The sequence below is a fragment of the Sinohyriopsis cumingii genome, unplaced genomic scaffold (genome assembly GCF_028554795.1).
Source record: "Sinohyriopsis cumingii isolate HCF-2022 unplaced genomic scaffold, ASM2855479v2 utg001339l, whole genome shotgun sequence".
Lineage (NCBI taxonomy): Eukaryota > Metazoa > Mollusca > Bivalvia > Unionida > Unionidae > Sinohyriopsis > Sinohyriopsis cumingii.
In genome coordinates, this window is record NW_028315985.1 from 977,886 (window position 1) to 996,103 (window position 18,218).

Here is an 18,218-nt window from a genome sequence, read left to right on the forward strand (position 1 = left end):
CTGTAGATAATAATTTACAATTGGAAGACCATATTGACAAGCTTTGCAAACAATGTCAAACATGAAAAGTGTCTGTAGGTAATAATTTACAATTGGAAGACCATATTGACAAGTTTTGCAAACCACTGTCATCCAAAACTGTCCTACTTGGCAGAATCAATAAACATTTACCAACAGGTATTCTATACTAAAGTTAATATAGTCTTCTAACAATGTATTACTGTTTAAATGTATTGGGAAATTGTGTCAAATCTCAGCTTGACAGGATTCGTAAACGATGGATAAAGACAGTACACGTTATTTTAAATGTATTTATTGATTATTCATCACAAGCATTGGTTACAGAATTTGAATGGTTTACAATATATGAAAGGATTGATTTCCACAAGGCAGTTCTTGTATATAAATGCCTACATGGAGTTGCACAAGATTATCTTCAGGATTTCTTCAGACCTTATTCAACATTTTGTGATCAACACTACATGGAAACCTTAATCAATACAAGGTGAGAACATAGCAATTAAAAATATGTTGTCAGTAATCTTGTACAGTACTGGGAAAACTGCTGAATATCAACATTGGGTTTTCATTAGAATACTTCTTAAGGTGTCTAGTTGGTCTTCCTGATGTGACATCCAGGATTGTTCCAACAGCAGTTATCTTGAAAATTTTATTATTGCTGTCTTTCTTGAACGAAGAGTTATATTGACATAAAGTTTTCATTTCATTGCTACTCCTGAATGGATGGTCATATCAGCAAGATGTATCGCTAAAGACCTATCATGATGTTTAGTGTGGTCCTAATTGAAAATGATGTTTACTTTGCTCCAATTAAATCTGGTGGCAATCGTACATCCAGTTTGGCTGCCACAGTGGCACATTTAGTCTTATCACTCAAGAATTTCAGAGATACTTTCAACACTCAACAGTTAACAGGAATACATTGGCATAGCTTGAATTCCTGGAAATTATTTTGACTGTTTGGTCTTACAAAAAAAGAATTTGTGCATGGGAAGGGATAGCCAGTTTCAAACCAATTTACCCATCCTTGAATAGCAATAAATAATAATGATAATAATATTTAGTGCATGATTTGTTGAATGCATTTTATTGTTATATACATAGGGTTTCAGCTTTTGTGGTTTAGAAAAAGTGTTTTGTCAGTATTTCATTCATCAATTCAGGTTTGGGATTGTGTGCATTCTGGTTGCATAGCTTGATTGCTTCTTGTATTGTCTGTTGTCAGTAAAATAGATTCAGCAATTTTATAAGTTTTTTTTTATTATGTACATGCAATGTGACTAAATAAAATCTGTATATGTCTATTTCTATGTCTGTATCATGGCCTTATTTAAATAAAATGGGTATATGTCTATTTCTATGTCTGTATCATGGCCTCATTTAAATAAAATGTGTATATGTCTATTTCTATGTCTGTATCATGGCCTCATTTAAATAAAATGTGTATATGTCTATTTCTATGTCTGTATCATGGCCTTATTTAAATAAAATGTGTATATGTCTATTTCTATGTCTGTATCATGGTTTAAATAAAATGTGTATATGTCTATTTCTATGTCTGTGTCATGGCCTCATTTAAATAAAATGTGTATATGTCTATTTCTATGTCTGTATCATGGCCTTATTTAAATAAAATATGTGTATGTCTGTTTTTTTGTATCATGGCCCCATTTAAATTAAATGTGTATATGTCTATTTCTTTGTATCATGGCCCCATTTAAATAAAATATGTATATGTCTATTTCTATGTCTGTGTCATGGCCTCATTTAAATAAAATGTGTATATGTCTATTTCTATGTCTGTACCATGGCCTTATTTAAATAAAATATGTATATGTCTATTTCTATGTCTGTATCATGGCCTTATTTAAAATTACTTGTATCAAGGTGATGCATATGTTTAGATTGATGTACCATATATTGCGTGTTTCAGTGATGGTTTCTGAAGTAACCCTGGCAGTCTCGGGAAGTGGGACAATATTATTTTATGAGGGATATATCAAAATCCTGCAGTGCATCAGCAGTCCATCACGACCTATTGCCTCCATAAGGTGGTGGCTTGGAAACAGACAGCTGACTGACAACATCACCGACACAGACAATACTGATTCCAGTGGGCTGTATGTGCTGACCAGCCAGATCTCTAATATCTTGACAAGGGACAACAGAAATCAGACAATCTTCTGTGATGGATACATCAATGGTCAAATGACTCCGGCAGTCTCTAGGCAACATAATATAGATGTATTCTGTAAGTTATTGTAAAAAGTAAATAATAAGTATTGATGTTATTAAAACTGATGTATATGATCATTTTTATCTTTTAAGGCTAGTTGAACTTTAAGTATGGTCATATGTCTATCATCTGTCCTGCCAGTATTTGGTTTTGATCCTGTTTAGATCATACTTGGACTATGTGTTTAAATCCTTATTGTCTTGGACAAGTTTATATCTGCACAAGTCCTGCACACATTAGTTAGTTGGGGTTATCTTGTATCAAATGAGCTGAGCTTGCTCTCATTCTAGAGACCACATATTTGACCAGCTTTTATAAAATTTGGAAAACATGCTTGTATTATCAAGACCTCAGACAAATTTGGTAATGAGTTTTAAAAGACCAGGTCAGACCAATAAAACTTTACAAATGTTTGTTCAAAAAGTGCTTGTTAAATTTTAGAAAAGATCAATAATACTAAAAATACAGTAAAATGCTAAAAATAAAGTAAAATACTAAAAATAAAGTAAAATAAAATTATTTTTACAACTTCATCTACAAAAGTAGAATTTGATCCATCTTGATTGAAAACCTTCTCGTATGAAGACCTTTCAAATTTTACTCATGATTTTAATCCTCTATCAGATATGGGCACTGGAATACATTTGCTAAATTGATATAATGAAAATTGATATAAAACCTGGCATACAAACCTTTCAGATATTTCCTAATGATACCAGTCCATAGTCTGATATGGTCACAACTACTAAAAACAGAAAGGCCTTTAAATCAACTCATCTAAGAAATCACTGAATATGATTTAACCAAGCTTGACAGAAAGAAGTGTTATGGTGAAGACCTTTAAAACTTTTACAAATGATACCAATCTGGTATTAAATATGGCTACTGTTACTAAAAATAGAAAAAGCTTTAAATGACTTCACAAAAACGGGTATGGTCATATGTCCATCATCTGTCCTTCTGCCAGTATTTGGTTTTGATCCTGTTTAGATCATACTTGGACTATCGGTTTAAATCTGTATTGTCTTGGACAAATTTGAATCTGCACAAGTCCTGCACACATTATTAGTTGCGGTGATGTTGTTTCAAATGAGATGAGCTTGCTCACATTCTGGAGAACATGTATTTGACCAGCTTTTATAAAATTAGGAAAACATGCTTGTATTATCAAGACCTCAGACAAATTTAGTAATGAGTTTTAAAACACTAGATCAGACAAATAAAAATTTAAAAATATTTGTTCTAAAGGTGCTTGTTCAATTTTAGAAAACGTCACTTACTACAAATAAAGTAAAATAAAAATATTTTCACAACTTCATCTTCATAAGTAGAATTTGATCCATCTTGATTGAAAACCTTTTGGTATGAAGACCTTTAAATTTTTACTCATGATTTTAATCCACTATCAGATATGGGCACTGGAATAAATTTGTTAAATTGATACAATGAAAATTGATATAAAACCTGGCATACAAACCTTTCAGATATTTCCTAATGATACCAGTCCATAGTCTGATAAGGTCACAACTTCTAAAAACAGAAAGTCCTTTAAATCAACTTATGTAAGAAATCACTGAATATTATTTAATCAAACTTGACAGAAAGAAGTGTTTTTGGGTGAAAAGTATAAAACAATCTATTGAAATGTGTTGTCCAAGAGATAAACTTAATTTGATCATCTCTCATATTACACAGAAAGCACTCCTTTAGGTTTATACAAAAGGTTCTGGTTTGCAATCAGATATGGCCACTGTTATACTTTTTTTTATAGAAAACATGCGACTTCATCTCCTCAGAAACTGTTGAACTGAATTGACCAATCTTTGTAGCAAATGTCCTTTGCTTGCCAGATTTACTATTAAAGCAAGGGAAGCAACTTATTATTAGGCTTATATGGAATCACAGGTTTTGGGTTATGTAGAGTTTTGCCCCCTTGCATAACACATTTAAAACAGATTCAAATAATTTCACAATACATGATGCATACATTTCAGTAAAACAGGTCACATACATTAGCAAAATAATGCGCATTAGGAATTCACCTGAATACTCTGTAATTTGTATCTGCCCCCCCCCCCAACCCCCCAAAGAAACATAAAATAGAGATATATTAATTTCCACTACAAATGAGATAACCTCAACCCCCCGCCAAACCCCCCCCCCCCCCAACATATAATAGAAATATAGTAATTTCCACTACAAATGAGATAAAGACAATTTTTGGATAAGATCAGTTTGGAAAACAATGGATTGTATTTGTTAATGAAGCATAATAAGGTAATCATTAATTTCTTATATTTTGTTCAGTTTGGAATTAAAAAGGTGGATCCATAGATGATATTGTGTTACAGGTGGCTTTGTGACCTGTATTGTAGTGGACGAACAGGAGAGTGATATAGTCCCCTTAATCCTTTGATAAGAATTGAAAGAGGAAATTTACCATCATAAACCTTGTCTTTCTTTCATTTATATGAATTTAATTTTCCCCCCAAAATCCAGTATACTGGCAGCACAGTAACAGTATTAGTATCCAGTATATTGGCAGCACAGTAACAGTATTGGTTTCCAGTATATTGGCAGCAAAGTAACAGTATTGGTACTCATCATATTGTCAGAATAATAACAGTATTGGTATCCAGTACAGTATATTGTCACCACAGTAACAGTATTGGTATCCAGTATATTGGCAACACAATAACAGTATTGGTACACATTATGTTGGCAGCAAAATAACATTATTTGTATCAAGTATATTAGCAGCAAAATAGCGGTATTGGTATCCAGCATATTGACTGTACAGTAACAGTATTGGTATCCAGTATATTGTCACCACAGTAACAGTATTGGTATCCAGTATATTGGCAGGACAGTAATGGTATTGGTATCCAGTATGTTAGCAGGACAATAACAGCATTGGTATCCAGTATATTGACAACACAGTAACATTATTGGTATCCAGTATATTGGCAACACAGAAACAGTACTGGTATCCAGTATATTGACAATACAGTAGTAGCATTGGTATCCAGTATATTGACAACACAGTAACAGTATTGGTATCCAGTCTATTGGCAGTACAGTAACAGTATTGGTATCCAGTCTATTGGCAGTACAGTATCAGTATTGGTATCCAGTATATTGACAACACAGTAACATTATTGGTATTCAGTATATTGGCAGTACAGAAACAGTATTGGTATCCAGTATTTTGACAGTATAGTAACAATATTGGTATCCAGTACATTTCAGCACTATAGCAGTATTGATATCAATCATATTGACATCAAGGTAACATTATTTATATCCAATGTATTGGCAGCACATTAACAGTATTGATAAACATCATATTGACAGCACAATAACAGTATTGGTATCCAGTATATTGGCTGCACAATAACAGTATTGGTATCCAGTATATTGGCAGTACAGCAACAGTATTGGTATTCAGTATATTGACAACACAGTAACAGTATTGGTATCCAGTATATTGGCAGCACAATAACAGTATTGGTATCCAGTATATTGGCAGTAGAGTAACAGTATTGGCATTCAGTATATTGACAACATAGTAACAGTATTGGTATCCAGTATATTGGCAGTACAGAAACAGTATTGGTATCCAGTATTTTGACAGCACAGCAACAGCATTTCTATCAATATATTGGCAGCACATTAAAAATATTGATAAACTTCATTTTGGCAGCACAATAACAGTATTGGTGTCCAGTATATTGGCAGAACAAGAATATGATTAGTATCCATTATATTGGTAGCACAGTAACAGTATTGGTATCCAGTGTATTGGCAGTACAGAAACAGTATTGGTGTCCAGTATATTGGCAGCACAAGAACAGTATTAGTATCCAGTATATTGGCGGCACAGTAACATTATTGGTATCCAGTATATTGGCAGCACAGTAACAGTATTGGTATCCAGTATATTGACAATACAGTAGCAGTATTGGCATCCAGTATATTGGCAGTACAGTAACATTATTGATATCCAGTATATTGGCAGTACAGAAACAGTACTGGTATCCAGTATATTGACAATGCAGTAGCAGTATTGGTATCCAGTATGTTGACAACACAGTAACAGTATTGGTATCCAGTCTATTGGCAGTACAGTGACAGTATTTGTATCCAGTATATTGGCAGTACAGTAGCAGTATTGGTATCCAGTATATTGACAACACAGTAACATTATTGGTATTCAGTATATTGGCAGTACAGAAACAGTATTGGTATCCAGTATTTTGACAGTATAGTAACAATATTGGTATCCAGTACATTTCAGCACTATAGCAGTATTGGTATCCATCATATTGACATCAAGGTAACATTATTTATATCCAATGTATTGGCAGCACATTAACTGTATTGGTAAACATCATATTGACAGCACAATAACAGTATTGGTATCCAGTATATTGGCAGCACAATAACAGTATTGGTATCCAGTTTATTGGCAGTACAGTAACAGTATTAGTATTCAGTATATTGGTAGCACAGTAACAGTATTGGTATCCAGTATATTGACAACACAGTAACAGTACTGGTATCCAGTATATTGACAATACAGTAGCAGTATTGGTATCCAGTATATTGGCAGTACAGTAACATTATTGAAATACAGTATATTGGCAGCATAGTACCATTATTGGTATCCAGTATATTGGCAACACAGTAACAGTATTGGTATCCAGTATATTGGCAGCACAATAACAGTATTGGTATCCAGTATATTGGCAGTACAGAAACAGTATTGGTATCCAGTATTTTGACAGCACAGCAACAGTATTTCTATCAATATATTGGCAGCACATTAACAATATTGGTAAACATCATTTTGGCAGCACAATAACAGTATTGGTGTCCAGTATATTGGCAGGACAAGAATATGATTGGTATCCAGTATATTGGCAGTACAGTAACAGTATTGGTATCCAGTGTATTGGCAGTACAGAAACAGTATTGGTGTCCAGTATATTGGCAGCACAGTAACATTATTGGTATCCAGTATATTGGCCGCACAGTAACATTGTTGGTATCCAGTATATTGGCAGCACAGTAACAGTATTGGTATCCAGTATATTGACAACACAGTAACAGTACTGGTATCCAGTATATTGACAATACAGTAGCAGTATTGGTATCCAGTATATTGACAGTACAGTAACATTATTGAAATACAGTATATTGGCAGCATAGTACCATTATCGGTATCCAGTATATTGACAACACAGTAACATTATTGATATCCAGTATATTGGCAGTACAGAAACAGTATTGGTATCCAGTATTTTGACAGTATAGTAACAATATTGGTATCCAGTACATTTCAGCACACTAGCAGTATTGGTATCCATCATATTGACATCAAAATAACAGTATTTCTATCCAATATATTGGCAGCACATTAACAATATTGGTAAACATCATATTGGCAGCACAATAACAGTATTAGTATCCAGTATATTGGCAGCACAAGAACAGTATTAATATATTGTATATTAGCAGGACAATTGTTTTAAGAACAAAATTGAGGCATTTTAAATTGTAAGGCAAAGATGGTACATTTGCATTAGTTGTATGGTCTTTATTAATGTATCACAGTTAGCTGAATTTTGTCACTCAGCATATATACTGTGTCACCTGAAGTCATGCAGCTTGGTGAATGAATTAATCTTGATAATTACTTGTCTTATACATAGATCACTCATCAATATTTCATGTTTCATTGGCTTTGGTTAGCTTTGGAGTTGTATTTCTTAGATTATGTTAAAATTAGAATCATGAAACTAGATGACCATATGCATCCTTGTTAGTAGCATTTCTTTAAAACAAAATAAAATACTGTAACTTACAGTTGGCATCTTTACTGATTTAGGTTAAGTTTTAGCTTGTAGCCATATATGCTTTTTGCACCCAGTATGAAAGCTACTATACTTATATTCATGAAACACTCATTATACATACAGGGTCCCTGTGGATTGGCCAGTGTGGATATGTGAGAAAGCTTGCCAGTAGCTGCTTCTTCCCATGTTACAGTGTTTATTCCCAGGGTTTTCTGAGGTTCTTCCTCCACCAGTTAAACTGACCACCATGTAAAGCCTATAATATGCTGAAAAACAGTTTTAAGCCCACAACATCAACAGCAACTATGTATAGATGTTGGCGTGACAGAGGATGCATATTGACAAGTGCTTTACCCTAAACAGAAACATGGGTCACTGTGACCCACATTTCCTGCTTTACATGGGATACATTTTGGGTTTTAACTGTTCATGTATGAATCATTAAGCTGGATGATTTAATACATCATATCCATACAAAACAAGATCACTATTGCCTAAGTTTCACTCAGGTAACTTTTTGTGTTTGGTTGATAACCACATAGATTTTTTAATGATATCCACATACTATATTTTCTAGAATCATGAAACTTGGTGATGGAATAGAGGATGCTTTATTGATAAAACAACTTCCTTATCTCAGTTGTAGGTCATTATAACTGATATGTACTATATCACAGTGAATGGTCTCGCTTAAATTTGCTGTCTGACATTAATTTTTCAGATAATGTTCATGCTAGAGTCATGAAATTAATAATGATATGAATCTTTGTTAGCAACACACCATTGGAATACAATAACACACCATTGGAATACAATAACACACCATTGGAATACAACAAAGCTCATCGTGACTGATATTTCATCATTTACTGGCTTTACTAGTATAGGTAAAATAAAATTGTTTAATCTATGATGATGTAGATTTTTTCATACTATATACATTTTCGCCTACACAGAAGTTGTATTCTGACGATTGTGGGTGTGAATGGGATTTTGTTTATTTAACAGTAACATTTTCATTTTCTGATTCATGATTGTACATGACGCATTGTGATTGGTGTTATTCAGCAGATTAACTGTGTTTTATGTGAATGAGAAAATAAATTGTTCTTACATGTAGTGGCTAATCAAGAAAATTACTGACATATGAATTATGCTTCTAACAGTGGCCATACTGGTTGTTATCCCATGGTAATTATGCTTCTAATAGTGGCCATACTGGTTGTTATCCCATGGTAATTTTGCTTCTAATAGTGGCCATACTGGTTGTTATCCCATGCTAATTATGCTTCTAACAGTGGTCGTACTGGTTGGTATCCCATGGTAATTATGCTTCTAATAGTGCCCATACTGGTTGTTATCCCATGCTAATTATGCTTCTAATAGTGGCCATACAGGTTGTTATCCCATGCTAATTATGCTTCTAACTGTGGCCATACTGGTTGTTATCATATGGTAATTATGCTTCTAATAGTGGCCATACCGGTTGTTATCCCATGGTAATTATGCTTCTAATAGTGACCATACTGGTTGTTATCCCATGGTAATTATGCTTCTAATAGTGGCCATACTGGTTGGTATCCCATGCTAATTATGCTTCTAATAATGGACATACAGGTTGTTATCCCATGCTAATTATGCTTCTACCAGTGGCCATACTGGTTGTTATATGGTAATTATGCTTCTAATAGTGGCCATACTGGTTGTTATCCCATTGTAATTATGATTCTAATAGTTGCCATATTGGTTGTTATCCCATGGTAATTATGCTTCTAACAGTGGCCATACTGGTTGTTATCCCATGGTAATTATGCTTCTAACAGTGGCCATATTGGTTGTTATCCCATGGTAATTAAGCTTCTAATAGTGGCCATACTGGTTGTTATTCCATGATACTTATGCTTTCTAATAGTGGCCATACTGGTTGTTATCCCATGGTAATTATGCTTATAATAGTGGCTATCCTGGTTGGTATCCCATGCTAATTCAAAGCCTGTGTTTTCTTTCCAATAAAATTATGGGTTCCAATGGTTGACTATAATAGTAGCTTCTGCAGACGTATTTAATAACAATGATTACTTTTTGAATGTTCTTTTTATTGCATTTTAGGTCCTGTAACAAGGGCTAGTGTTTCATCATAGAGGTCACATTAGGTTAAAAAACATTGCATGGTAATTATTGTTTATAGTAACTTCTGGACATTACTAACAGTTATGTCAACAAGGAAGATTGAATACAATAATTTATTTATTTTACTTTCTAAATTTTGTAACCTTAAATAGTGAAATCATATGGTTGATTGAATACTACCTGTGTATTCTTACTGATGATCACAATATTTTTGGCCTATGACCTATCAATAAGTTGTAATCAACTCCGTCTTACTCATGATTACAATATTATTGGCCTATGACCTATCAATAAGTTGTAATCAACTCCGTCTTACTCATGATTACAATATTATTGGCCTATGGCCTATCAATAAGTTGTAATCAACTCTGTCTTACTTATGATTACAATATTATTGGCCTATGACCTATCAATAAGTTGTAATCAACTCCGTCTTACTCATGATTACAATATTATTGGCCTATGGCCTATCAATAAGTTGTAATCAACTCTGTCTTACTTATGATTACAATATTATTGGCCTATGACCTATCAATAAGTTGTAATCAACTCTGTCTTACTCATGGTCACAATATGATTGGCCCATGGCCTTTCAATAAGCTGTCTTAATCATGATCACAATATGATTGGCTTATGGCCTGTAAATAAGATGTAATCAACAGTCTTACTCATGCTCACAATATGATTGGCCTATTGTTCTATTAATAAGTTGTAATCAACTCTGTCTTACTCATAATCACAATATGATTGGCCTATGACCTATCAATAAGTTGTAATCAACTCTGTCTTATGCTCACAATATGATTGGCCCATGGCCTATCAATAAGTTGGAATCAACTCTGTCTTATGCTCACAATATGATTGGCCTAATGTTATATCAATAAGTTGTAATCAACTATGTCTTACTCATAATCACAATATGATTGGCCTATGACCTATCAATAAGCTGTAATCAACTGTCTTACTCATGCCCACAGTATGATTGGCCCATGGCCTGTTAATAAGATGTAATCAACTTGTCCTAATCATTAGCATAGGAGATCCTTTAAAAATGAAAATTTGGTTAGGCATTATTGTTGAGTATCTTGTGAAACATTACTTGAAATTTTGCAATGGGAAGTAAGTTATAGCAAGGTTTTTTTTCCATGTTTCTAGGTAAATGTTCCACATGTCAGAGTTTAGCAAGGATTCTGACAAACACATGGTACAGGGATGGTTGCATTATGACTATCAGACAGTTCATGTTCTAATTAGTAATTTAGTTACAGTGATCCCAGTTAAGCAGTAATTCATTAATGGGTGTTCATAGGTCATTTATTCTGACAGAATTTGTATTTTCTGTTCAAAAGGAAATAGATGATCTCAATCTTTCCAGATGCCCCAGATGTGAGTGTGACAGTCAATGGTCCAACTTTTCAGAATATGATCTCTTTTTCCAGATGCCCCAGATGTGAGTGTGACAGTCACTGGTCCAACCCTTCAGAATATGATCTCTTTTTCCAGATGCCCCAGATGTGAGTGTGACAGTCATTGGTCCAACCCTTCAAAATATGAACTTTTTTTCCAGATGCCTCAAATGTGAGTGTGACAGTCAGTGGTACAACCCTTCAGAATATGATCTCTTTTTCCAGATGCCCCAGATGTGAGTGTGACTATCACTGGTCCAACGCTTCAGAATATCATCTCTTTTTCCAGATACCCCAGATGTGAGTGTGACAGTCAGTGGTTCATCCCTTCAGAATATGATCTCTTTTTTCAGATGCCCCAGATGTGAGTGTGACAGTCAGTGGTTCAACCCTTCAGAATATGATCTCTTTTTCCAGATGCCCCAGATGTGAGTGTGACAGTCAATGGTCCAACTCTTCAGAATATGATCTCTTTTTCCAGATGCCCCAGATGTGAGTGTGACAGTCAGTGGTTCAACCCTTCAGAATATGATCTCTTTTTCCAGATGCCCCAGATGTGAGTGTGACAGTCAATGGTACAACCCTTCAGAATATGACTGCAACTGTCTTGTGTGAAGCAAGAGGACATCCAGCTGAGTATATGTTTCATCCCTGGAAGCAGATGTGGGGAGATAAGATTATCAGGTTGGATCTTCAGGGAACTCCAAACTCGGATCACAATACATTGAAATTAGAGAGGTTATCCCTTCAGGATATGGGGACTTACATCTGCTCCGTTGACAATAATATTACAGGAATTGATGGGAAGCTTGAACAGACTGGTGCTGTAGACATCAAGGTCACAGGTAAACAAGCATGTATATTTAGAGATCAAGGAATCTTGGGAAGATTGCTTAATGGGATGAATTGCCTTCATAACAGCTTGCTTGACAGTAGTCATTGGTTCCCATTATCAGCATGCTCCTTTTATTCTTTTTCATTGATATTATATTTTGATCTTTATTTGTATGATGTTATTTGTAAGATTTCAAGGTTAAAAGGTCATGACCTTGGTCTAGATTTTCCAATGAGATAAATGTTAGGCATATTATATGCTTAGTCCAAATTATTATTTCTGACGATATTGTTCACTTGAATGTCTCTTGTATGTATGTATGTATGTATGTATGTATGTATGCATGTATGTATGTATTTATGTACATAGTTACAGTGGTGCATACAAGGTGATCAAGTTGTTTGGCATATAAATCAATGTGCTTGTGTGTCTTTTATACAGATTATATTGACCAATGTGTAGCTACATAGCCATCACAACAAAGATCCCTAAATGTTACATTATATGTGTCTGTCTTTTATACAGATTATTTTGACCAATGTGTAGCTACATAGCCATCACAACAAAGATCCCTAAATGTTACATTATATGATTTGGTTCCAAATTGCAGAATTTAAATATTTCAGTCTAATGTAAATGTCATTTCAACACTTACCCTATTCAACAGAAAGTATGTTATGATATGACGGTGCGATGAAATGAATTTTAAAATACTCACACATTATCAGTCAGTTGAAACCTATCTCTTTAAAAAGAATCTTGTAATACTTTGCAGTGCTACCCTGTCAACATGCATCTGTATTGTATCAGGTTCAGATAGGAACTATTTCACTAAAGATACTGGTATAATTTAATATTCTGCATTTTTCTACTTTTGCTACTGCTGATGCCATTGCTACTAAATATCAGACATTGGACAGTGTTGGATGGGAAGTTTTTAGACAGTGTGCAAGCCTTCAGCATGTTCAGACATTGGACAGTGTTGGATGGGAAGCTTTTAGACAACGTGCAAGCCTTCAGCATGTTCAGACATTGGACAGTGTTGGATGGGACGTTTTTAGACAGTGTGCAAGCCTTCTGCATGTTGAGACATTGGACAGTGTTGGATTGGAAGTTTTTAGACAGTGTGCAAGCCTTCAGCATGTTCAGACATTGGACAGTGTTGGATGGGAAGTTTTTAGACAGTGTGCAAGCCTTCAGCATGTTCAGACATTGGACAGTGTTGGATGGGAAGTTTTTAGACAGTGCAAGCCTTCAGCATGTTGAGACATTGAACAGTGTTGGATGGGAAGTTTTTAGACAGTGTGCAAGCCTTCAGCATGTTCAGACATTGGACAGTGTTGGATGGGAAGTTTTTAGACAACGTGCAAGCCTTCAGCATGTTCAGACATTGGACAGTGTTGGATGGGAAGTTTTTAGACAGTGTGCAAGCCTTCAGCATGTTGAGACATTGGACAGTGTTGGATGGGAAGTTTTTAGACAGTGTGCAAGCCTTCAGCATGTTCAGACATTGGACAGTGTTGGATGGGAAGTTTTTAGACAGTGTGCAAGCCTTCAGCATGTTCAGACATTGGACAGTGTTGGATGGGACGTTTTTAGACAGTGTGCAAGCCTTCTGCATGTTCAGACATTGGACAGTGTTGGATGGAAAGTTTTTAGACAGTTTGCAAGCCTTCAGCATGTTGAGACATTGGACAGTGTTGGATGGGAAGATATAATACAGTGTGCAAGCCTTCAGCATGTTTAGACATTGGACAGTGTTGGATGGGATGTTTTTAGACAGTGTGGAAGCCTTCTGCATGTTCAGACATTGGACAGTGTTGGATGGGAAGTTTTTAGACAACGTGCAAGCCTTCAGCTTGTTCAGACATTGGACAGTGTTGGATGGGAAGTTTTTAGACAGTGTGTAAGCCTTCAGCATGTTCAGACATTGGACAGTGTTGGATGGGAAGTTTTTAGACAGTGTGCAAGCCTTCAGCATGTTCAGACATTGGACAGTGTTGGATGGGACGTTTTTAGACAATGTACAAGCCTTCAGCATGTTCAGACATTGGACAGTGTTGGAGGGGACGTTCTTAGAGAGTGTGCAATGTTAGTTGGATGGGATATTTTTAGAGAGTTTGCAAAGTAAGTTGGATGGGACGTTTTTCGAGAGTGTGAAATGTAAGTTGGAGGGGACATTTTTATAGAGTGTGCAATGTTAGTTGAATGGGACATTTTTAGAGAGTGTGCAATGTAAGTTGGAGGGGACGTTTCTAGAGAGTGTGCAATGTAAGCAACTGAGAAAAAGTAAGCAGTGTTTTACAAATGTGATTAAGCTGTATGGTTCTTCTAACACATAAAAACAAGACTACAAGGCAGACATTGCAGTTTAATGTTTCACCATCATATACATACACAAAAACCACACAAATATGCACAAATACAGACATGATTACATTCATATATAAAAAAATAATGTGTGGCATGTATGTAAATGGAACACAGATGCCTCACTATGTTGCATGACATAAACACCAAATTAACCAAGGTGTCACTGACAGACAGATGGATAAACACTATGTTGTATGCCTCTATACCGGTCATGGTAGGGTATACAAATACACAATATTTTTGTCTTTAAAGTCAGTTAACTAACATAATCATAATTGTATTGTCCTCCATGTTCCATCATTCATTGCACTTACTTGCTACTATTTCATCTCATTACCTTCTGTATGGTAGTCTGTATTTTAGTTTTCATTTCATTACAGTGTGTATGGTAGTGTGCATATCATTACAGACTATAGTGTGCATATCATTACAGACTGTATGGTAGTGTGCATATCATTACAGACTGTATGGTAGTGTGCATATCATTGCAATATGTATGGTAGTGTTCATATCATTACAGTCTGTATGGTAGTGTTCATATCATTACATTCTGTATGATAATGTTCATCTCGTTACAGTCTGTATGGTAGTGTTCATCTCATTACAGGCTGTATGGTAGTGTGCATATCATTACATTATGTATGGTAGTGTTCATCTCATTACAGGCTGCATGGTAGTGTTCATCTCATTACAGGTTGTATGGTAGTGTTCATCTCATTACTGTATGTATGGTATTCATCTAATTACAAGCTGTATGGTAGTGTTCATATTATTACTGTATGTATGGTAGTGTTCATATCATTACATTCTGTACGGTAGTGTTCATCTGATTATAATCTGTATGGTAGTGTTCATGTCAATATAATCTGTATGGTAGTGTTCATCTTATTACAGCATGAGTGGTAGTGTTTATCTCCTTACAGTCTGTATAGTTGTGCTCATCTCATTACAGTCTGTATGGTGGTGTTCATCTCATTACAGTCTGTATGGTGGTTTTTGTCTTATTATAGTCTGTATGGTAATGTTCATCTCATTACAGTATGTATAGTGGTGTTTATCTCATAACAGTCTGTATGGTGGTTTTTGTCTTATTATAGTCTGTATAGTAGTGTTAATCTCATTACAGTATGTATGCAAGTGTTAATCTTATTATAGGCTGTATAGTAGTGTTAATCTCATTATAGGCTGTATAGTAGTGTTAATCTTATTATAGGCTGTATAGTAGTGTTAATCTTGTTACAGTCAGTATGTAGTGTTCATCTAATTTTAATCTGTGTGTTAGGGTTCATCTTTTTACATTCTGTATGGTAGTGTTCATCTCATTACAGTCTGTATGGTAGTGTTCATCTCATTACAGTATGGTAGTGTTCATCTCATTACAGTCTGTATGGTAATGTTCATCTCATTACAGTCTGTGGTAGTGTTCATCTCATTACAGTCTGTATGGTAATGTTCATCTCATTACAGTCTGTATGGTAATGTTCATCTCATTACAGTCTGTATGGTAATGTTCATCTCATTACAGTCTGTGGTAGTGTTCATCTCATTACAGTCTGTATGGTAATGTTCATCTCATTACAGTCTGTATGGTAGTTTTCATCTCATTACAGTCTGTATGGTAGTGTTAATCTCATTGCAGTCTGTGGTAGTGTTCATCTCATTACAGTCTGTATGGTAGTGTTCATCTCATTACAGTCTGTATGGTAGTGTAGAAGACAGCTGTATTTTCAAATTGCATCATTGTGTCTTCATAGAGAAAGTACATTTATATGCTGCTCAATACTCAAACAACCCATTTGTCAAGGTAATATCATTTTTAAAATAATTATGCTTAACTTTGCATTTTTATGATTAAAATTCATTTGTCATTGAGGTTTATTTCTTAGTTAAAATATTCAGAAAATTCCAGTCTGTGAAATGTTATAAACAATCAGTCCTGTTTATGTCATATTTATATACTGCCAATATTTTAGGTACAAGTTGTAATCTCACCTTTTCAGTTTGGCAAGTTCATCATGGTGGGAGGTGCAAAACACCCAAAGACAAAGCAAACATTAAACACAACAGTTTAAGATTTGGACAATTAATTTTACATTATGATGCAAGGAAAACAAACCATGAGATGAATTCCTTATGAAATTGTCTGGAAACATGCTACTGCCAAAAAAGAAGATTAAAAAATACATAGACTAACTAGCAATACTATGACAATAGTGTAGCACCAGTCTGAGAAGTGTAAATACATAGACAAACTAGCAATACTATGACAATAGTGTAGCACCAGTCTGAGAAGTGTAAATACATAGACAAACTAGCAATACCATGACAATAGTGTAGCACCAGTCTGAAAAGTGTAAATACATAGACAAACTAGCAATACTATGACAATAGTGTAGCACCAGTCTGAAAAGTGTAAATACATAGACAAACTAGCAATACCATGACAATAGTGTAGCACCAGTCTGAAAAGTGTAAATACATAGACAAACTAGCAATACTATGACAATAGTGTAGCACCAGTCTGAGAAGTGTTATGACTATATGGTATTAAAAAAAGTAATAAAAAAGAGCAAAATCAAAGTTTTGTAAAATTATACAAATAATTTTTTTTCGTAGAAAACAAAGTGAAAATTTAAAAAGAACTTACAGTGTTGTGAATTAAATCAAAAATAGTCCTAAAAGTTTTATATCAAGTCCAAATGTATGAAGTTTCAATTAAATTCTAGTGGTATTCCAAACAAATTCCAATATTAAATGTGTTGATATGCCTGTAGTCTTGAATGTGATACTGTACCAATGGCCTGTAATGTGGTGATGTGTTAATGTATTTGGATGTATCACAATAATATAATCCAAAATGTCCTTGTCTAAATTCACTTTAATTTTCAAAGTAATATGATCCAAAATGTCCTTGAATTAATTCATAATAATTCTAAATTCAGAAGCGCGGTATGACCGATAAACAGTTTACCATGGTATTATTCAGGTGGTACATTCCACTATACTTTTTCACACTAAGAATAGATTAGAAGTTACCATCAATAAGGAATGTATAGAAATTCCAAGGAATCTTGTAACGACTTTAATGACTTTACAGTGTGTTTTCATTTTTCATGACAAAATGGTTTAAAGCAGGCCTTTTTAACAAAACATTTGTATCTGTCACAAATGCAATAGTGAAAAAAATAATTCTATTTTTGATCCTTTAATCACATCTTTGACACATGTCATGTATACCAACACTATGGTCAAATGAATTGTGAAACAGATTCATGCAAAATCCAACTTTTAAAAAAATGGATTAAACAACACCCACCCACCCCAAACAAAGCATATGTCATATTTAGTTATTTACTAGT

At 34.5% G+C, this 18,218-nt stretch overlaps 1 protein-coding gene across 7 annotated transcripts in view; it reads left to right on the plus strand.

The window, feature by feature from the left end:
- The window catches only part of LOC149772614 (uncharacterized), a 419,962-nt gene that overhangs the window by 368,027 nt on the left and 33,717 nt on the right, over positions 1–18,218 (plus strand). For all 7 annotated transcript variants that reach the window (XM_089947575.1, XM_089947571.1, XM_089947573.1 and 4 more), the window contains 2 exons: positions 1,955–2,272; positions 12,197–12,496. In XM_089947575.1, coding sequence (XP_089803701.1) covers positions 1,955–2,272; positions 12,197–12,496 — 618 coding nt within the window. The remainder of the gene's footprint in view (positions 1–1,954; positions 2,273–12,196; positions 12,497–18,218) is intronic.